The sequence below is a fragment of the Podarcis raffonei genome, chromosome 2 (assembly GCF_027172205.1).
Source record: "Podarcis raffonei isolate rPodRaf1 chromosome 2, rPodRaf1.pri, whole genome shotgun sequence".
NCBI lineage: Eukaryota > Metazoa > Chordata > Lepidosauria > Squamata > Lacertidae > Podarcis > Podarcis raffonei.
In genome coordinates, this window is record NC_070603.1 from 106,214,082 (window position 1) to 106,235,811 (window position 21,730).

Consider the following 21,730-nt stretch of genomic DNA (forward strand, 5'->3'; position numbering starts at 1 on the left):
AAAAAAAAGTGGAGGAGGTATGTTTCTTCATGTGCTCCGCCATCTCTGGGTCTTTGGGGTGGGTGAGGGATTGCACCGGCCTTCAGGAAAGAGATGCTGTTGTTTTGTTCCAGCAGCGTCTTTCCTTGAGTTTTCTCCGCTTCTCAGAAAAAAACCCCCACCAAAACACACCACCCCGCTCCGTTTATGTAATTGTTCCATATAGGAATTTTTTTTAACCGTTCAGAAAATGGAAATGTTAAAATTCCCACTAAACAGAACGGGATGATGGGTGGGTGCGGGGTAGGGAAGGAGGGAAGGAAGCAGAGGATCCGGGAGAGGAGAGGCCGTCGCATTTCGAGGCGGAGGGGCTTTCGGCCAGCTCGGCGCCGCGCGCTCCCCGCCTTCCCGGGGCTCCGGGCGCCGCTGCCCAGCGCCTGTCCCGAGCGCGCAGCTGCGCCCGGCGGAGGAAGAGTTAAGGCAGAGAGCCGCGGCGTGTGTGGCGGCGGCGGCGGCCGCGTCCCACCCCTCCTGCCCGCCGCCCACCTCTCCCCCTTCCTTCCTCCCCCTGCGCGGTATAGAGGAGCTCGCCGAGAGGGGAGAAGCTGGATCGGAGCAGGGGAGCCGCGAGAAGAAGGCGCGAGGAAGGCGCGATCCCCTCCCCTCCAACAACACCCCAGCCAGCCCGGCGCGCCTGCAGAGTTTGGACCGCGCAGTCCGGGGAGGTGAGCGCGGCGCGCGGTGCTGCCCGGGGCCGTCGGGTGGAGAACTCCGATCGCCGGACTGTGGCGTCCAGGAGCCCTGCGGTGGCTGGGTGAGTGAGTGAGTGGGGAAGGGGGCGACTTCTCCTCCTCAGCCTCGCCGCTCTGCAAAGTTTTTCCTGGGCGAGCCGAGAGAGGCCGCAGGGAGCCCGGGAAGGCTGCGCGTCCCCAAGCGCGCCCGGAGAGAGGCGAGGGGCGCAGCAGCCGGAGCTTGGCGCAGCGCGCCTCCTTCTGCGGCCATTGGGTGTGTTTTGGGGGAGCCCCCGCGACTCCCTCGAGCGGCGGCGCACGCCCCGGAGCCGGCCCAGCCCTTCCTCCAGCCGCCCGGGGCTGCGAAGTCTCCGCGCCGTCGAGTAAAGCTGCCAGGCGAGCCGGAGATCAGCCGCCGCCTGCCAACAACAGACGCGGCGCAGTTCTTCCCCGGTGTGGCGCCCCCTAGTCTACTTTTCCTTCTGTCCTGCCCCCTGGGGAGATGTGTGGGTAGCGCTGAGAACTGAGTTGGGCTTAGGAGGCCTGTATTCAGCGCCGTGCCGGCCGTGTCCCTGAGCACGTGCAGAGTGCTCTGTCGCCAATTCTTCCGTGCTGTTAGGTAGCTTGAGCCTCTGTATTTTGGCAAGGAAGGAAGATCTACTGCAGCCAGGTAGGTTGATACACCGGGGACTGTGAAGACGGGATTGGAAGGGAAAAGATTGGAAGGTGAGAAATGATATGAACAATAAATGAAAGCTCAGGAGGAAACTCCTGTTTGCCTTCTTAACCAAGCTAAAATGTTGTTGCCCACCTGCTAAACTCTTTGCCAACCCGGACTGCAATTCCCTGACCACTAGTCCTGATGGTCATGCTCTACCTCCCCTCTTGCAGGTTGTCTCTGAATTGCTGGCCATGGCAGGTGAGCAGCCCTCGAGTCTTGCTTGCTGGCTCCCCACAGGCATCTGGCTGGCCGCAGTGCAAACAGCACATAAAAAGAGCTTGCAGGATCAGGCCAATGGCCCAGCACCTAATCCAGGATCCTTTTCTCACAGTGGCTGGCCAACCAGGATACTGGACTGGTTGGTGTTTTTCTTACCCTAGCTTAATAGCAGTGCACAAAATATCAGGAGTTTTTTTGTCTTATTTAACCCCTCCAATGCTTTATTTTTAATGCCCATCCCTTCTATAGTGCTTCCCCTTCAGACTTTTGTTTTCCCTCAAACTCCTGGGGAGGAGAGCTGCTCTTCCATTAGCCTAACAGCTTGCTCTCACTCGCCCTTACGAAGCGCCTTGTTGCGTCAGAGCAACGGCTGCCCAGCCTGGCACCCGGATCCCTACACTTGCCAGTCAGACGCCTCGGGGACTGGCCCACCAAGCACGGTACAAAGCCCCCCTTCCCTGTGCGCCCCCTAGCAAGCGGCACCCAGACACAAACGGACTCTGATCCCGGAGAGAGCATATATTGCTATCGTGACTTTCTTCTCCATGATATCGTCTGATCTCTCTAAAGCTGTCTAAGTGACTGGCTGTCACAGAATTGGAGACAGCGTGTTCTGTCGTTTTAACTGTGTGCCATGTGGACAAGTACTTCTTTATATCTTCCCTAAAGTGTCGTTGGCTGATCCCAGTTCTTCTGCAGTGCTTTGTTTGAATGGATGAGGAAACTTCTCGATGAGGACTGCAGGGAAAGAAGTGAGTGGATGCCATGGAGGGTCCATCCAGACACCTGTTGATGTGATGTCATTGAAGCAGATGTCATCCCACACTTATCTGTGTATTTCCCCTTCACTATGGCAAAAAGTACAATCTTTTTTGGGAAGCGGGTTTGTTGAACCAGACCTCCTGATCAGCTGTAGTTGTTGTACTACCTGAATTTCCTGGTATGTGTTTGAATCCTGCCCCCAAAATAGCAACACTCTGGAAGTGAGTAACCTAATTGGGTTGTGGTTTTACTCTTTTTTTCCCTTGGGAGCTGCCTACCTTGGCTGGGGCAAGCAAGTCAGATAAAAATTATTATTATTATTATTATTATTATTAATGAAGGCATCAGGCTGGGCGGAGATGGTTGCAGCTTCTCATTGGCCTCAGCCTACAGCCTCACACAGCACAGTGCATTAAGCCATTCAGTGATATTCAGTGATCTTGGTTGGGGAAGTGTGATCAGAAACAGTGCGGACGGCATGCATCAGTTCAGCCTTCTGAGTCTACCCGATGATGAAGTCTTGGAATTTACACAGCCTCAGCTCTGGTCCTTGGGGCAAGAAGCGGGGCTCCAGGCAATATATAAATAGCTAGTCGTTGCGCTGTTTGAAGCCCACCCCTTTGGGGAAATAGGGATTTAAAAAGGCATGGATGTCCATTCCAGCTTGTATTTGTTGCATGCAGTGATGTTTCCATTCCACTGCATATCGGCTTCCAAGAAAAACTATGATAGTCTTCTTGCTGTCCATTACAGCAGAATTTTATGTAATTACTTACGTTATCATTACATTTATTTAACACAATGTCGAAGGCACGTCAAAGTGCAAGTAGATAAATAGGTACCACTCCGGCGGGAAGGTGAACAGCGTTTCTGTGCACTGCTCTGGTTCGTCAGAAGCGGCTTAGTCATGCTGGCCACATGACCCGGAAGCTGTACACCGGCTCCCTCGGCCAGTAAAGCGAGATGAGCACTGCAACCCCAGAGTCGGCCACAACTGGACCTAATGGTCAGGGTTCCCTTTACCTTTTTATTTACCCCTTGATTGCAGCAAAACCTCCAAGTGGTTTACAAGAAATATTAAAATTATCAATAAAAAACCCAGTTTAAAATATTAATAAATCATTTAAATCAACAGCAAAAGAGATTAAACTTTGACAGCATCTGCCTGTCTGGATATGCTTGCCTAAACAGAAATGTTTTAAGCTTTAAGCACAGCGTTTTGGGGGTCAACAGGCAGGGAGTTCCAAAGTGTAGGTAATGCCATGATGGATTACTTGCAACTACGGAACGAGTATTACGTGGCTCCTGTAACAGGGCCAGTTCCATTAGTTTCAGAGCAACAGAAGTGCAGCGGAAATGGGGATGATTAATTAGGTATCGTTGCCAGACCGAAAACATCAACAACGTCAAATAGCAACTGCGTTTGCTGGATTGGTTTCCGTTCTGGACACAGGGCAAATAAGCAAACATTGGCAATTTCTGCTCCCGTTTCCGTCAGAATTCTCTGACATCTCTATTACAAACCATCAAGCACTGACATGCGTTATTATCTGCTTGAGAGTCACAGAGTATATGCTGAGAATTGAGGAGCAGCGTGGCCCAGCCGTGTCGCCAGAAGAAGAGTAGTACCAGACTTTTCTAGTATTGTTTTTGCTGACTCACAGACTGTCACCATTTTCCAGCGAGATTCCATCATGTACCGGCAAATTGTGGTTGTGCAATTTCAGTTTGATGGGGAGAATCTTGTGGAACAAACACACCACTCTAAAAGATCGGGCTTCTTTTGCATTAACGAAAGCACAAAGAAAGTGCAGGATGTTCCTTGTTTTGACACAGCGTCGTCTAACCTCCCTGGAAACCAATCAAGATAAATAAACAGCAGGTGGCCTGGAAATGCTCTCGGAGAAGGACCACCACAAGGGAACATAGAAAGAAGCAAAGGCGGGTCTGGCTGGTTTCATCTCGGCCCTGGACCCAGAGATTAGTTTGGCCCTTGGCTGTGTTTTCAGAGCCAGAGTTTGGCCTTAGAGTCTTAGAACCGTAGAGCTGGAAAGCTCCCTGAAGAAATACAACCTTCTTCAATGCAGGAATATGCAGCTTTCCCATGTGGGGATCGAACATGCAACATTCGCGTTACCAGCACCGTGCTCTCGCCTTGGAACATGCATTGCAAGGAAAGGAACGCCTGCTTTGATCACGTGCACAATATCTCTCTCCCGTGCATCTGAGGATTGAGGGAAAGGCTTCAAGGAGAAAGGATATATACAGTGTTCTCCGCAGGGGTTGAAACCCAGCGCTTCTTGTTACAAATTAAGTGCTGGTCGATCAGATGGCTGACCTATCGGCTGCCTGCAGTCGCTGTCAAGTTGGCTGAGGTCTTAATTGCAAGCCTGTTGGCGTCTTACCCGAAAATGGGAAAGGCGGTGGTGATGGGAGAGAGCAATCCCCAGCTCTTTGGAAACACGCCTGTTCAAAGTGGCTTCCTCTACCCAGATCCTAAGCAAAACCTGTTATTTCACTGCCACATGTTCCACCGTGGAACGTATTTCCAAGGGAAGGGGTTTAAGATTAGAGTGTTGTGCTTTTCGTGAATGAGCCTCTGAACCGCAAAACAGTAAGCAGAGCTGGAGATTAGGAAGCATGTGCCCGCGCCACCCCCGGCCACATGGACACAGTGCGCAGAGCGAGGTACTTTTAGAGTCTGGACTGAACGGTCCTGTCCTTTCTGCTTCGATGGCTACTGAGTTGCGGAGCAGGGTGCATGCTGCTCTCACTAGCAGCGACCAAGTCCTGTTGTCAGAAAGCCACAGCAATGCACTGCTGTGCCCTCAACCTTTGACCTGCCCAGCCGCTGCACAGCACTTGGCTTGCTTGGCAACTCAGCGGCTCTGCATGGAGGAATGTCGCAGAACGGTGTTCTTGTCGGATCTGGTGCTGAAATGTCTGTTCCCCTCTCAGCTAGGATTGTGTGTGCCCTGTTAATCTGTGCCCTCGGACTCCCCTGTTTGCTTAACGTGGCGTTTTGAGCATCTTTGCTCTCAAGCTTCTAGTCCTCATGTTTGTGGGAGATACGTAACTCGGATAAGTATTTGGCCTGGGCTCAAAGGAGGGCAGGCAGGAAGTGGTTTTGAAAGCGGTCAGGGGCTTCAGTCCCCTTTGGAGTTCTCTTTGGTTCCTCTAGGTCTACTCGTGGTTCAAGCCCATGCACATACAGCTTTGGGCAGGATTCCTTCATTGCAGGGGGTTGGACTAGATGACCCTCAAGGTCCCTCGCAACTCTACAATTTTGTGATTATTCCGTACCTTTATCTCCTAGTTCTGCTAATCTGCACCTATACCTCTTCCTCTATGCCCTTCTCCTGCTCCCCATCATATTCCGTTATCGCCTTTTGCTTTCCCAGCTCTTGTTTTACAATTCCAAATTATCCGCTAATCCATATCTCGGAAGAAGACATTAATATGCAAATCATGCACTTATCACTGACTTGGTTTGCATAGGGGGGTAGGAATTTCTGCGGATAGGGAAAAGAGGCCTCTCTCTCCCTTTCGCGTTATGTTGACGCTTGGCTCCCTCACCTTCCTTTACCTGTAGCGAGCGTGATCCTTCAAATCAACTGAGGCTTAATCTGGCTCGAGTTAATAAAAAAGGAATTTTCTGCCGGCTTAAGGCTGAATCCTCTGGTCTCCCTTTGTGGGATGAGATGGTTAAGGTGCCAGCAGCAGAATTATCGCGGCCAGCCTGCACGTCCTGTCTTGCGAGAGAGAGAGAGAGAGAGCGCCACTGGGGTTTAGCTTCCTTCCTTCCTTTTTTTAAAGATACAGATTCCAAACTTTTGGCTGCTTGCACTGAACTGCAGAGGTAGCCAGAGCTGGGGATTGCTGAGTCAGCAGTGCTAGCAATGCAGTCAAAAGCCTCTGCATCAGATCAAAGCAAAGTGTGGCCGGACACCTTCTTCAGATGGCTGCACCCTGTTCAGCTCCATCGCCAACCCCGCAATCTTGCTCTACAGCTGCGTAGGGTGTGCAGGGTCCGTGGGAGTGGGCTGTTGTTGTCCAGCAAGGGAGCAGCATGAGCTAAAGGTCTGGACGGTAGGATCGGAGGCTGCTCTTGAAGTATGGTGCTCAAAGCCGGTATTGCCCTGTGTTTCAGCAAGGTAGGCAGCCTCGGATCTGAAGCGAGAGTGCCTGCGTACATGATGATAAATACTCAAGCGTTCAACGCAGGGGTTCTCAAGGGGTGTGGCGGGAGAGGGTGGCAAGTGTGGCAGGATAAATTCAAGGGCAACCAGAGGAACGTGCACACCTTTCAGCATAGCGTAGTATCAAAATTAATTTTTTCACTTGCAGAATTTTGGAAAGGATCCATGTTCTCATTGTTTTTTATACTTTCTGGGTGTCACACAAAGTTGTCGTGTTCTGTGTTAAGAACCAGTCCCTGCTAGCAATCGTTTTCTCCTGATGCATTTCTTACCAATAAAAACATTGGGTGCGACGTGAGCAAATTTTTTATTCTGAAAGTGTGGCCCAGGGAAAAGAAAGTTTGAGAACCGTTGCTGTAAGGAAACAGCCACGCATTGATTTATTTATTGTGGCCTCAGTGCCCGCTAGAATATTGGAGTGCCTCAGTTCACGTCAGATGTAGCTGAGCCAGCTCCCTTCCTAAAGGATGGGTGGATGAAATGGGAGCTTGTCTGTGCAAATCAGGGGTTGTCGCTTCCCCCTTTCCCCCAAGGGCTGCCTTTCCACACATCCATTTCCAAATGATGTTTAAGGGACGCGGGTGGCACTGTGGGTTAAACCACAGAGCCTAGGACTTGCCAATCAGAAGGTCGGCGGTTTGAATCTCCAGGACGGGGTGAGCTCCCGTTGCTCGGTCCCAGCTCCTGCCAACCTAGCAGTTCGAAAGCATGTCAAAGTGCAAGTAGATAAATAGGTACCACTCTGGTGGGAAGGTAAACGGTGTTTCCATGCACGGCTCTGGTTCGCCAGAAGCAGCTTAGTCATGCTGGCCACATGACCCGGAAGCTGTACACCGGCTCCCTCCGCCAATAAAGCGAGATGAGTGCCACAACCCCAGAGTCGGTCACGACTGGACCTAATGGTCAGGGGTCCCTTTAACTTTACCTTTAATAATGCTATATATTTCTTTTCTTAACAGGATAACATAGTTTCTACCTACAGCAGCCTTTCTCAGGGATGTCCAAAGCATACACCATTTACAGCCGGGATAGATTCGTTGTCCAGGTGAGTACTTATCATTTAGAGGTTTCTCACCACCTACAAAGAATTGTAGAGTTGGAAGGGACCCTGAGGGTCATCTAGTCCAGTGTTTCCCAACTTTGGGTCTCCAGCTGTTTTGGGTCCACAACTCCCATCATCCCTAGCTAGCAAGACCGGTGGTCAGGGATGATGGGAATCGTAGTCCGAAAACAGCAGGAGACCCAAGGCTGGGAAACACTGATCTAGTCCAGCCCCTGCAATGCTGGAATGCAACTAAAGCCCCCATGACAGAAATGTAGTTTTAATTATTTGTAAGATAGTTTTGTTCCCCAGTGACTGCTGTTCAGAGGTACATTGCTTCTGAACTTGGAGGGTGTGTTTGACTGGTAGCCCTTGATGGATAAAGTTGTCTTACACCAAGTCAGACTTTGGGCCCATACTATGCAGTATTAAGGAACCTTTTCTGGCCAGTGGCCCAGATCCTTATCTTCCCACCCCCGGACGGTCAAATTTGACAAGCGGCTGGAGCTGCCCATCGGTCAATCACCTGACATCATACTGTCGGCACTACAAAGCGCAGCACAGGCTGCTTGAAAGTCCTTTTTGCAAGCCTTTGGTGTTGCGATTTCAACCTGCAGATTTCAGGGGCTCAGAAAGCATCATTGGACTGTTTGCAAAAGGGCTTTCAAATAGCCCTGCACTGTTCTTTGAACCTCCAAAACCCAAAGGTTTCAAGAGCAGCGCAAGAGCTGTTTCCAAAAGGGCTTTAAAGAGCAGCGCAGAGTTGTTTGCAAAAGGGCTTTCAAACCTTTTTTTGCACTGGGCTTTGGCGATGTGCGCCTGCTCCTAGCAGGGGAGCATGTAGAGCCATACTGAGCAGGATTTAACCCCTCGCTTACCAGCCCCAAACCTCCTAATGACCACTCCTTAAAATAACTACAGTGGTACCTCTAGATACGAACGGGATCCGTTCCGGAGCCCCGTTTGCATCTAGAGGTAAACGTAACTAGCGACAGCATGTCTGTGCACACACGTGTCGCTTTTCGCCGCTTCTGTGCATGTGCGTGACGTCATTTTGAGCGTCTGCGCATGCACAAGTGGCGAAACCCAGAAGTAATGCGCTCCGTTACTTCCGGGTTGCCGAGGAGCGTAACTCGAATGCGCTCAACTTGACGCATATTTCACCTGAGGTATGACTGTACAGTATATGAGGTGGTAATATGCACCATTGAAATAGCCTGCTGTCCTAGGTTTAAATCCCAGTTTAGCTCTATGGGTGGTTACATATGCTGCTGCATTGCTTCCCTTTCCTCATCTTTTACAGGCGCTTGCAGAAGCTTCTTTAACTAGTTTTCTAGCATCTGACTCCAGGCCCTTTTGCCGCATAACTCTCTAGCCTGCTGAGCTCTGGCTTCTCACAAATGAGATGCTGCAGCTGCGGTACACCTGGGAACAAATGCCAGGCAATGTTGGGGGGCACCCAGTTCTTGTTCAATGCGATTATGGCGTTGCCTCCTGATTAAACTCCCCCCTTTCTCAACCGTTCTCAAGAGCCGGCATGTGCCCGGTTCCCTTGGGTGCTGAAGATGGCAAAATAAGTGCCTTCCTTTCTGTCTCCTTAAGAGTCCTGGAAGACCCCCCAGAGGCAAAAGCTATTTCTGATCTGGGGACTGGCTATCAATATTTCATGCCTGGGTTGCTGAATTATGCAGCTCTTGGCTATTAAGCTACTAGAGCTCCTAATTTTTGCGGGGAGGAAGATAAATGAGCTGTAGAGTCCTGGTAGTTGACAAGATTTAAAAGGGGGAGATTTATCGCTCAAATTAAAAGCTCCAGGTGGGGGCACAGAGCGCGGTGGGGTCTCCGTGGTGGCATGGGGAACCAGGCCCGAGACTCCCAGAGTCTCAAAGGCAGCTGCTGCTACCTCTCTGCTCTCTTTCATCATCTCACAATGATCTGACAAATTGCCTTCAAAGCCAGCTTCGCTCGGGTCTCCCTGATGGCTTCAGCTGAGGAGCTTGTGACAGAGGAGGCACTCAGGTTGCTTGACCCTGCAGCTGTGCAAATAAGATTGGTGGCTGACCTGGCCTGTGGCCTGTGCAGAAATAAGCAAGCGAAGCTTTTGCAGAATCACTTGCTGACGTCTGCAGATCCAACTGCTGCGGAACGGGCAGGGGCAGCCGCTGCCTGTAAAATATTGGAACCGTGTGCGGGAAGAAGCCCTGCTTTCGTCTCCCCCTCCCCCCCACCTGGCCACAGAGCAGGACGGAGAGCGCCTGTTGTTTGTTGTATTGTTATTTATCTGTCCTGGATGCTTTAGCTGAGATTCCTGCCATTGCAGGGGGTTGGACTAGATGACCCTTGGGTCCCTTCCAACTCTTTTAAGATTCTACACTTCTATTTAACATATGCATTTTTATGTTGCCCTTCAGCTATATTCCCAGGCGGTTTGCAAAAAAGCATAGATCAAAATCAACATGCAAAAATAAAAAATGTGTACAGTGGTACCTCGGGTTACATACGCTTCAGGTTACAGACTCCGCTAACCCAGAAATAGTGCTTCAGGTTAAGAACTTTGCTTCAGGATGAGAACAGAAATTGTGCTCCGGCGGCGCAGTGGCAGCGGGAGGCCCCATTAGCTAAACTGGTGCTTCGGGTTAAGAACAGTTTCAGGTTAAGTACGGACCTCCGGAACGAATTAAGTACTTAACCCGAGGTACCACTGTACAATATGCAAAGCCACAAAATCATAAAAGTGGCATGAAGCAGTTAGGAGGTTTAAAATGATCCCTAAAAAGCACAAGTTGGGGGGGAGCGAGAAGGAGGTCTTTGCATAGTTCTGGGAAGGAAAATACTGTAGACACCATGTGGGGAAGAGCATAACTGGGGCACCTCCACCAAGAAGGCCCTCTTTCCTGTAGCCACTTGACCTGGCTTAGGTTGACCAGGTTGACCTTCCCCACCAGAGATTTTAATGTGTGGACAGGTACATAGGGAAATACTTTATGCATGGGCTTTGCTCGGTTTTTGTCCCTGTGTGCATCTATTCTGCACCACCAGGTGCGAGAGTAGTAAGTATTAAGCTGCCATTTGCAGCGCCTAAAAGGCATCCCATAAACACGTTCCCTCTCATTCTGCAAAGCTTCATTCAGAATGCATGAGCTAATTGAGATGCAATGGTGCACCTTGTGGGAATGTTATTGTTGTTCTTAGGAGACAGCCCTATTGTGTTTCCTTAATTTTCCTGCAGCAGCGGGTTGTCCCTCTCACTTCAGTCCACGGGGCAGGAATATTCAGGTTTACGAAAGTTGCTCTCCTTTTGGGATGGTTCCTTCCAGTCCGGTTCCAATGCAGGACATTTGCTTGTCACTGTGCAGCATGGGAAAGCTCCTCTCTTTCATTCTCTCTGCCTCTTCTTCTTCTTCAGGGACTATTAAGGCTCCCCCCCCCCAGACCTATAAAGAAAGGAAAGGAAAGGAATTTAGCTGGCGGAGTTTAAAAGGGAATGCGGAGGAACAATGGAAGGGCCCTTCATCACTTACCTATGGCCATTGGTCCTTTACTCTCTGATTGTTGAGAAGCACCTGCCACATTTTCTGGTTGTCGGGATGGCTAGATAAAGTAGATTCTCGGGGAGAGGCCCTTTGGGCATCCTTTCCTTTGTCCATCCATGATGATTTGTGCTCATTGCACTGCTTCCTTTCCAAATCAGTGCATGTCCCGTAACTGAAATCCTGCATTTTTTTTTATACCAGAAATGCTCAGTGGGTGTGCTTGCCCTGCTTTTGTTGTAATGCAGCAAAAGAGCGCCTCTGCAGATGGCGATGAGGAAGGGAGGGAGGGAGAGGTCAGCCTGGTGTGAAGCGCTGCCACACCACCTCCTCCTGCCCCCACCTCTCCTGCTCCACCGTCTCCCAGGACCAGGCAAGGACCGAAGAGGGAGGAGCAGAAGCAGGTTGCACACGGACACAGTCTTTGCTTGCTTGCGCGCAGCTCGGGTGCGGGGAGATACGTAAGCTGAGGTCAGGGGAGGGGTCTCTCTGTTGCGGCAGCTGCCTCCGGGGGCTCACGCCTAGGACAAGCTGAGATATGTAGGGCTGATGAGTGCTTTTTCCTAACTTGTAAGTTAGAACCTTGGACAATAACGCGTTACACTATAGTGGCCCAAATTGTGGAAACCTTTTCGGGAAAAGTGTATTTCTGAGGTTTGATGGCTCGTAACACCACTTTCTTTTGGAGTAATTACCACAAAATTATAGATCAGTGGAATGATAATTTAATGAAGAATGTAATGCGACAATGTTGGTTCAATTATCTGTATTCTATCAAAAGATATAGGCCAATAACCAGAAAAAGGAAGCACAACTTGCTTAGGTTGACAGTAGCTTTCCTTTATTTGAATGTAGCCAATGAACATGCCTGTTGTCTTTGCCCATGGAGTTTTCTTGGCAGGGATACTGGAGTGGCTTGCCGGTTCCTCCTCCAGGTGGATCACGTTTGGTCAAAACTCTCCACTATAACCTGTTCATCTTGGGTGCCCTGCTCGGCATAGTTCATAGCTTCTCTGAGTTATTCAAGCCCCTTCGCCACGACAAGGCAGTGATCCGTGAAGGAACATGAGTGTTTATGAGGTGTTATGAGCCATCAAACCTCGAAATACACTTTCCCCAAAAGGTTTCCACAATTTGGGCCACTAGTGTAATTCCTCACTCTGGACATCCATGGCTGGACAGCGCCGTGACAATAAGGCAGCAACACTGGGGAAGCGTCTCAGAAAAGCAGATGGCCCAGGATAAATCCACCACTAATATTGCGTCAATGATACATTGCAGAATACACTTACTGAAAAAACCCAAAACAAACATCCTGGAGGAGCTCTAGGTGAGGACTGTGGCTGAAGCTGTGGTCGTACACGGTGGTAACCTATAGAGGGAGCTCTTTATTAGCAAACTGTTAACTACCAGGTTGCTGTTACAGTGGTACCTCGGGTTACATACGCTTCAGGTTACAGACTCCGCTAACCCAGAAATAGTACCTCAGGTTAAGAACTTTGCTTCAGGATGAGAACAGAAATCGTGTGGCGGTGGAGCGGCGGCAGCAGGAGGCCCCATTAGCTAAAGTGGTACCTCAGGTTCAGAACAGTTTCAGGTTAAGAGCGGACCTCCAGAACAAATTAAGTTCTTAATCCGAGGTACCACTGTATTTCGCTTTCCCGGGCTATGGCAGCTGGAGTGGATGTGATTCTGGGGAGGGGATGGAGGCTGTTGCCGGGACGGTCCTTCTACCTCCCACAGTTGACTTTGCCACATCCAGCTTCTCCTATCCTCTGGTGACCCTCCTCGCTGTTGTCGTTTTCCCCCTTTCCTTTCTTTTTTTGCAGTTAAATGTGTTTTGAAGCTGTCTCCATCCCAGCAGGGACCTTTCACATTCACTTAAGTCTGCCTCTCTCCGGTGTGGGCTGTCTTTGCACCAGAGTGTGAATGTACCTGACAGGTCCCCCGTTGCGTCTTCTTGGGGCGCCTGCGATTTGTTTGACCACAGCCATCCTGACACCAGGTGGCCTTGACCCCAGGGCGCTGGAAGTTGCTCTTGTTCTTGGAGGGCAGTAGGCCGAGCTAATTCTGCCGCTGTCACTACAGTCACAGGGGGACTCTGCAGAATAGGAATACAGTGGTACCTCGGGTTAAGAACTTAATTCGTTCCGGAGGTCCGTACTTAACCTGAAACTGTTCTTAACCTGAAGCACCACTTTAGCTAATGGGGCCTCCTGCTGCCGCCGGAGCACAATTTCTGATCTCATCCTGAAGCAAAGTTCTTAACCCGAGGTACTATTTCTGGGTTAGCGGAGTCTGTAACCTGAAGCGTATGTAACCCGAGATACCACTGTAAACCGGCTTCCCTGTCCCAGCCCCAACTCTGGCTGTGTACACACCATGCAGTTAGAGCACATTCTCTGGGGGGAAGCCATGTGCTGTAAATGTTTGGTGTGTAAGCAGCAAATGTTGCTTTTTTTGTTTCTGTTGCCCATGCGTTGAGGGCCTACCAAAGTTGTTGAGCTTTTTTAGGATTGAAGTTTACCCTAAAGTTGTTGAGCTTCTTTTAGCATTTTACCCCAGGACATATACAGTGGTACCTCAGGTTACATACACTTCAGGTTACATATGCTTCAGGTTACAGACTCTGCTAACCCGCAAATATTACCTCAGGTTAAGAACTTTGCTTCAGGATGAGAACAGAAATCGTGCAGCGATGGCGCAGCGACAACAGGAGGCCCCATTAGCTAAAGTGGTGCTTCAGGTTAAGAACAGTTTCAGGCTAAGAATGGACTTCCGGAACGAATTAAGTACTTAACCCGAGGTACCACTGTACTACCACGGGGGCCAAATTAGGCCCCCGAAACAGACTTTGGACATGCCTGCCCTATGTGATCCTGGGGCTGAAGAGGCAAAAAGGAGGCATATGTAAGACTGCATATATCACACAATTACACATTAAAAATGTAAACCATTAACAGATATAAAAGGAACTTCTCTCTCTCTCTCTGGTATTGTGAAATTACTTTAAGGTGATTCAAAGGAAGCAACTCATAAAGGAATAAATAAACAAATAAATAAATAGTAACTCTTGATTCTGCCCTTATAAAACGTAGGTTGGCATGCTCCCACCTCAGGTGTTTTTAGGGAATCATTCCCCAATTAACTGGTTTTGGTGGTGTGTACAAAATGGGGGAGAAAGGGGCGGTTAAGGCAGGATCGGCCTTATCCTTTGGCGGACTGAGGCAGCCGTCTCAGGGCACTGGCTGTGGATGTTCTAAAAAAACAACAAATCCTTCGATCCTTCTTTTTTTGTTTTATTCATTTTTGAGTTTTTACTGGCAGCGGGGAAGAAGAAACACTTAATGGGATTCGTTTTGCCTCAGGTGCCAAAATCACTTTTCTGGCCTTGGGTACCCTGGTTATTTTTATTTGTGAGGTGGGCCTCAGCTTTTTTGCGTCAGCCCTGCTTCTCATGAGAACGCAGCAGTGAGGTGGCTGTGTGGCTTTGTAGGGAAGGCTTCGCACTGCAGATGGAGCTTGCAAACTGTGCCTCAGTTTATACGGGATGCGCTGAGCTGGTTCTGGGGAATGTGTAAATTAATCCGAAAGCCCAGGGAAGCTGGAGACTTTAGCAGCTGCCAGATTTGGGATTTCTGCCCAAATGTGAAGGGCAACTTGAAGCCTTGTGGGCAACCCTTTGGGAGATTTCACCATGGCCTGTTTTGTCTGCAGACAGATTCCTCAAAATGGCTCCCATGGTAGTCGCCGCTAATCTTGTACCTCTCCTTCCTTAATGCTCTCTTTCTATCTCTCTGCCCCTATTAGGACTCATCATCTGCACAAGACCTGACAAGACAAACAGATCCAGAAGACAACTTGCAGAGAGAGCCGTATTTCCAAAGACTGGCTTGTGTGTATTAGACATTTGGTGGCTACCTCCAACATTTCAGGCCTGGACGTGAGGCATCTCTTGCAGAAAACCCCTCGCAATTCCGGTTAGGAATGGTTCCCTCCCCACTGGAGACAGCATCCCTCGGGCATCACGGCGTTCCTTGCCTTCTCCCTCAGGAGTCCTTGGCCTCTCCTTGCGGCCATATTTGCCTCCCAGTCTACTAATGCCTTGTGGATGCGGAGTTTCAGCGGCGCAGGAAGGAAGGCCTACCAACTGCCTCAGGCCAATCCCTTTAGGTCTCTGGGGGGCTGCCCCACAGAGACACCGAGCCAGCGCAGGGGCCGTCGCCATGTCTGCCTCCTGAGATGCCAGGCTGTTGGGCGACATGGAAGCCGCCAGTGCCAAATCCTTCTTCTGGGAGGCTTTCCCGCCCATGCCAACTTGCCGGGTCTACTGCAGCCCAACCTTCCAAGATGGGCACCTCTTTGTGGTGGGGGGCTGCAGCCAGCAGGGCCAGCCCCTGGACACGGTGGAGATGTTGGATATTGTTTCGCGCAAGTGGACGGCGCTGCCTCCTATGGCCACCCCGCGGGCAGGGGCTGCGGCGGTGATGCTTGGCAAGGACGTGCTGGTGATCGGAGGGGTGGACGCCACGCAGAGCCCGCTGGCCTCGGTCGAAGTCTACCATGCGGATGAGGGCAGGTGGGAGAAGAAGGCAGACCTTGCCCAGGCTTCCATGGGCGTCTCTGCGGTCGAGAAAGGTAGGTGCGGCGAGGGGCTGAATCTACACATTTATTATTATTATTATTATTATTATTATTATTATTATTATTATTATTATATTATACCCCGCCCATCTGGCTGGGTTTCCCCAGCCACTCTGGGTGTCTTCCAACAAAGTATTAAAATACAGTAGTCTGTTAAACATTAAAAGCTTCCCTAAACAGGGCTGCCTTCAGGTGTCTTCTAAAAATCTGGTAGTTCTTCTCTTTGACATCTGCTGGGAGGGCATTCCACAGGGCGGGTGCCACTACCGAGAAGGCCCTCTGCCTGGTTCCCTGTAACTTGGCATCTCACAGTGAAGGAACCACCAAAAGGCCCTTGGCGCTAGAGCTCAGTGTCTGGGCAGAACGATGTGGGTGGAGACGCTCCTTCTGGTATACTGGACCAAGGCCGTTTAGGGCTTTAAAAGACGCTGTGAAAATGCTTTAATTTTTTTTAAAAAAAGCATATATGGCATTTTCCATTAGCACACCAGCACCACCTAGCATCACATTTGCATAATGCACTTAGAACACACTTAAAACGTTCTGTTTGCAGCTGCATAGTTGAGTCCCGGAAGAAGTAGCTCCAAGGTAGGAGACAGGAGGGTCTGTCTCTTTGTATGTGAATGAATGACAGGATATACAGTCGTACCTCGGAAGTTGAACGGAATCCATTCCAGGAACATTCGGGAACCAAGGCACTGCTTCCGATTGGCTGCAGGAAGCTCGTGCAGCCAATCGGAAGCTGTGATGGATGTTCGGGTTCCAAAGAACGTTCGCAAACCGGAACATTCACTTCTGGGTTGCAACATTCGGGAGCCAAAACGTTAGTCTCGCAAGGCGTTCAACTTCCAAGGTATGACTATATAAGATATAAATATGATAAAGGGCCTTATACGTTTCTCTCTCTCTCTTTTCTTTGCTTTTATATCCTTTTAAAAAATAATATTCTTGTTCTGTAGACTGGTTTGATTCTTACTGTATTTTATGTCGAAAATTTTCAGTAAAAATACTTTTTTAAAAAAGAGAAAGGTAGGTGCAGATTCGCTCTCGTGTAGCTAAGCAGGGTAGCATGATGTCAAACAAGAATCTCACAGTGTTTTTGTTCTGAGCATTAGGGATCTGCAACAAATTTTTGCAGCATGGTTCTCCTGGTCAGGCCACCAACCAGCCACACCCTCATCAGGACGCTCCATTCTGCCCTACCCCAGTTTCATTGATTCCTTATCAGCATTCCGTTCCACGGAGCTTGTTCAGTTCTCATTGGTCTATTTCAGCCCCCTCATTTTTTTGTTCCTCTACAAACCTTAGGGTTTCTCCAAGCCTGTTTCTTATGTACAGATTGTGTCCTTTTGACTGCACAAGGACCCGCACTCAGCAAATGAGTTGCTGTTGGTATATTAGCTGCTTCTTTAATTAAGCACTCGTTGCATGATGAATGGAGTTTCGGGTTTCCTTAAAGGGAGTCAGGCAGGGAGGAATAACTTAAGTGCAATTGCACACACCTGGTGCTCCATTTCAAAAGCCGCTTACTCCGCTGCTTTTAAAAGAAAGCCTGATGGCTTCTCCGTTGCAATGTTTTCCCATGTTAAATTTTATCACTTTGCAACCTGCCTCGAAAATGCCTTTGCTAAAAGGTGGGGATCCAAGCTATGCTGGGTCCTTAACTGATCTTTGTGCAGGGTTGGTGCATAAGCTTAGAGCCTTCTTGGGCTATGAATCCCTGATATGTGTGCTGACTCCCGTTTCTGTAGGGAAGGCAACTCGATTTTAATAAGATGCTGGGCATATACATAGGTAAGTTTTCTTGCTGATCCAGCATCACGTTCAAATTAGGCCTGAGATTCACATTTGGTCAGCTTGGGCAAGAAGGATTTGTCTCCAGACAGTGTTGTAAACAAAATCTGCCCTTCTTCCCTTATGGGGTATCCAAGAGCCCATATAGAGTCCTTAAGTGGGTTCCCTATCCGTAGGAGAAAATAACAGAGGCCAACCAGAGAATATTGAGAAGCAAAGCAGCTAGTAAGCCTGATTTTTATTAAAGCTGTTGCAACAGGGTGCTCCCGTCACACGCAGGAGGACCCAGAACCAAGGTGTGCCGGCCCTTATATAGACATTTTAAACTCCCTGCCCTAGAGCTCAAGACCATCCCTCCATACATCATACATACATCACAGAAAAGGTGTAACCCAAGACCACCCCTCACAAACATCATACCTGCATCACAGAAAAGGCGGTCCACAACAGAAATTTGAACGTTGTTGTTTTTCCTGTCTGCCAGGCTATCTGATAATGCCTTATCTGATTGCCTTTCCTGGTAGTCTGACCATTCCTTTGAGATGGAGATTACCCAATTCCTGAGACAATGGGAAGGTTCCCTCACCCCCCCCCCTCCTTGCAGAGAAAACATTTGGTCAGTTTGGGAGTCAAAATGGTTTCAGGACGGTCTTCCTGTGCTGCTCCAGACATGTGGTCCACATATCTATGTTTGTGCTTGGTTGGTACATTTATGAATATTTATTTTATATATATAAGACCTTAATTTTTTTTATTACAACAGGAAAGCCTTACAAATACCGTTCTTGTTTGTTTTGTTTCTTATGGCCAAACTATACATTTACACGTGACACCCATTATTCAGCCTCTTTCTCGACCATCACCTTGTAGCTGCTGTTAACATTAGGCTGCAATAAAACAATGGACAGGGTGGTGATATGCTGCGATTGACAGAAAATAATTATCACCAAGGCTACTACCTGTAAACAAACAATAAACATCCATAAAAATGGCAAAAGTAATTCTTTCCCAAATAGGTTTTATCTTAAACAATTGCAAACACAGTAAATAAAGAGTTCGCATATGATACAACAGTGGTTCTGCGCTCATTTCTTCTCTTTCCAAAATAGATTTTATCTAGAACAACACAGTAATAATGATTCCATTTGTGATATACCAGTGGTCCAGTGCTCAGAGATCGTTCAGACATTTCGTCGCTAAAGAGCTTAGTCATTGAGCTTTGTAGTAAATAATATACAAGAGAAGACTTGAGTGTAAACGACTTAAAGCAGGTTTAACAAACTGAAGGACATTGTCCTCTTTCTATGCTCCTCCCGATAGAAACATGCAGATGGCAACAGATATACCCCTGTTTTTTTCATATTGTGATATTATCTTGTGAAATTTGCAGTCCCACTAGGCTGTGACACAGGCAGAAATGAGAAGCAGGGCCGCTCCATTGGCTCTGCTGAGAGATTAGCTCCTTTTGACTCCAAACACCACCTCCCTGAACTGTTTCCATTCCCAGCTGATGATGACAAGAACTTTGAGAATTGATGCCCGAGCTCCATTGCTTTCCTCTTCCCTCCCCATCACCCTTTCTTTCTGTGCCATGTCTTTCAGCTCATAAGCCCAAGGACAGGGGCTTTATTGTTATTTCTTATTTCTCCGTAAGCAGCTCTTAAGAGTCTTTTCTGCTGAAGAGAGTGATAAGAATGCTTTTAAATAAATAAAACGAACATTGCTGGTTTTGATGCAATGCTGCTGAAGGAGCCTGCCAGTTTGATTGGAGACCGGGTGCTGGGAAAGAGGGTGTCTAAACCTCTTCTCCCCTCTGCACTTCCTCCGCCAAAATTGTACGCCCTTAATTGTACAATTGTACGGGTGGCGCTGTGGGTAAAAGCCTCAGCGCCTAGGGCTTGCCGATCGAAAGGTCGGCGGTTCGAATCCCCGCGGCGGGGTGCGCTCCCGTTGCTCGGTCCCAGCGCCTGCCAATCTAGCAGTTCGAAAGCACCCCCAGGTGCAAGTAGATAAATAGGGACTGCTTACTGGCGGGAAGGTAAACGGCGTTTCCGTGTGCTGCGCTGGCTCGCCAGATGCAGCTTGTCACGCTGGCCACGTGACCCGGAAGTGTCTCCGGACAGCGCTGGCCCCCGGCCTCTTAAGTGAGATGGGCGCACAACCCCAGAGTCTGTCAAGACTGGCCCGTACGGGCAGGGGTACCTTTACCTTTACCTTTAAGATCTTGTTAGCCCTGCAGGGGGCTTGGGCTGTTTCTCCTCTCCTACAGGACTTAACAACAGCTTCAGGAGAGGTAATTTAGATCGGAAAAATAGATGGAACTAGTGTGGAAGGGTTTAATACTCCCTCACCCAGTACTGCTGCTCTGATAAGATTTGGGAGCCTTCCACAGCTGCTGTAAAGTTAAATCCCCCACCCCACCCTGAAACAGAAGATCTGCTCATCAATTGCCCACGTAATGTGTAGCTTGGCTCTCACATCCTCCCTTCTAATATGCAGTTAGCAGTTTCTGCAGCTAAAGACATTGCTTATTAAAAGCTTGACATGCTTAGAATTTTTTAGGGTATCTGTTCTCCATTTTCGGAGTCTTTTTTAGTGTGCGTGTCAATTTTCTCTCTGTTGTCTTTGGAGCTGGCTGCAGTCCTTTTAGTTCTTTGCTTATCTCTTTCCTCTTCCCTTTCCTTGTTTTCTTTTTTTAAAAAAAAATACCCTAAAACTTCAGTGTTTCATACAGTCAGGAATAGATTCAGAAGCCGTTTCTGATAGGCATGAAGACAATAGTTTAATCACTAAGAATTTTAAGTGTATGTGTTACTTTTCTGGGCCATTTTTGGTTTTTTTTACTCATCTGACACTAGCAAACATAGCCGCTGATATTTCATGCAATCGCAGAAAGTTTTTTGTCTTTAAAAAACATTTGGCACTTAGTTGTTTTCCACGAGAACCTGAACTCTGTTAATTCATTTATGCCGGACCTCACTTTAAACCACAGTCAAGCCTAAATGTGGTTTAAAGGTGAATTCACAGTGCGCTTATGCATGGAGTATAAACCGTGTCTGCTTTAGCCCTTTCAGCTGCTGCGATACCAGGAAGCTAATCCATGGTTTGTCTTAGCATTCTGTCTCAACCTGGGCTTATGGTTTATTATCCTTCCAAATAAACCATGAGCCTGTAACCAAGGTTTGTTCTTGGGGGGGGAGACAAACCTTTACTCCAGGTTTGGACAAACCATCGCTTCCACCACATAGGTGATCTATATGTATTCCGCCCCCTCCACACACAATAAATGGAATAAATACAGTGGTACCTCAGGTTACATACGCTTCAGGTTACATACGCTTCAGGTTACAGACTCCGCTAACCCAGAAATATTACCTTGGGTTAAGAACTTTGCTTCAGAATGAGAACAGTAAACGTGCTCCGGCGGCGTGGCAGCAGCAGCAGGCCCCATTAGCTAAAGTGGTGCTTCAGGTTAAGAACAGTTTCAGGTTAAGTACGGACCTCCGGAATGAATTAAGTACTTAACCTGAGGTACCACTGTAAATAAATAAATTAAATCCCCAGTATCTCTAGGTAAGGTAAGGCTAGAGATGTCTCCAGTGTGGTGTAGTGGTTAAGAGCGGTAGTCTTGTAATCTGGGGAACCGGGTTCGCGTCTCCGCTCCTCCATGTGCAGCTGCTGGGTGACCTTGGGCCAGTCAAACTTCTCTGAAGTCTCTCAGCACCACTCACCTCCCAGAGTGTTCGTTGTGGGGGAGGAAGGGAAAGGAGAATGTTAGCCGCTTTGAGACTCCTTAAAGGGAGTGAAAGGCGGGATATCAAATCCAAACTCTTTCTTGAAACCCAGGAGAGCTGCTGCCATTCACTGTACCCAATGCAGAGATAGTTGGACTGGAAGTTTGACTCTTTACAAGGCAGCTTCCGGATTTATTTATTTTTTACTCGAAACATAGCTTCATGCTGGGGAGGGAAATTGCTTCATGATTGCCACAAAGGCCAGCCAATTAGCACCCTAAGTGCTTAAAGGAGCTCAAGGTTTCTTAAATGGTACCCCCACCCCGCTCCTCATTTAATCCCCACCACAAACCCTGTGACGCAGGTAAAGCTGAG

The 21,730-nt window shown here is 48.7% G+C and overlaps 1 protein-coding gene across 4 annotated transcripts in view; it reads left to right on the top strand.

The window, feature by feature from the left end:
* The first annotated feature begins 370 nt into the window (after nt 1-370).
* KLHDC8B (kelch domain containing 8B) overlaps nt 371-21,730 on the top strand; it is a 44,499-nt gene continuing 23,139 nt past the window's right edge. The window contains exons 1-3 of one of the 4 annotated variants that reach the window (XM_053378504.1): nt 371-793; nt 7,571-7,656; nt 14,994-15,821. In XM_053378504.1, the coding sequence (XP_053234479.1) occupies nt 15,446-15,821 (376 nt within the window). In that variant the 5' untranslated portion in view covers nt 371-793; nt 7,571-7,656; nt 14,994-15,445. Of the gene's footprint in view, nt 794-2,374; nt 2,445-7,570; nt 7,657-9,585; nt 9,673-14,993; nt 15,822-21,730 lie in introns of those variants that run through there. The other 3 variants (XM_053378505.1, XM_053378506.1, XM_053378507.1) reach the window with 3 other exon arrangements.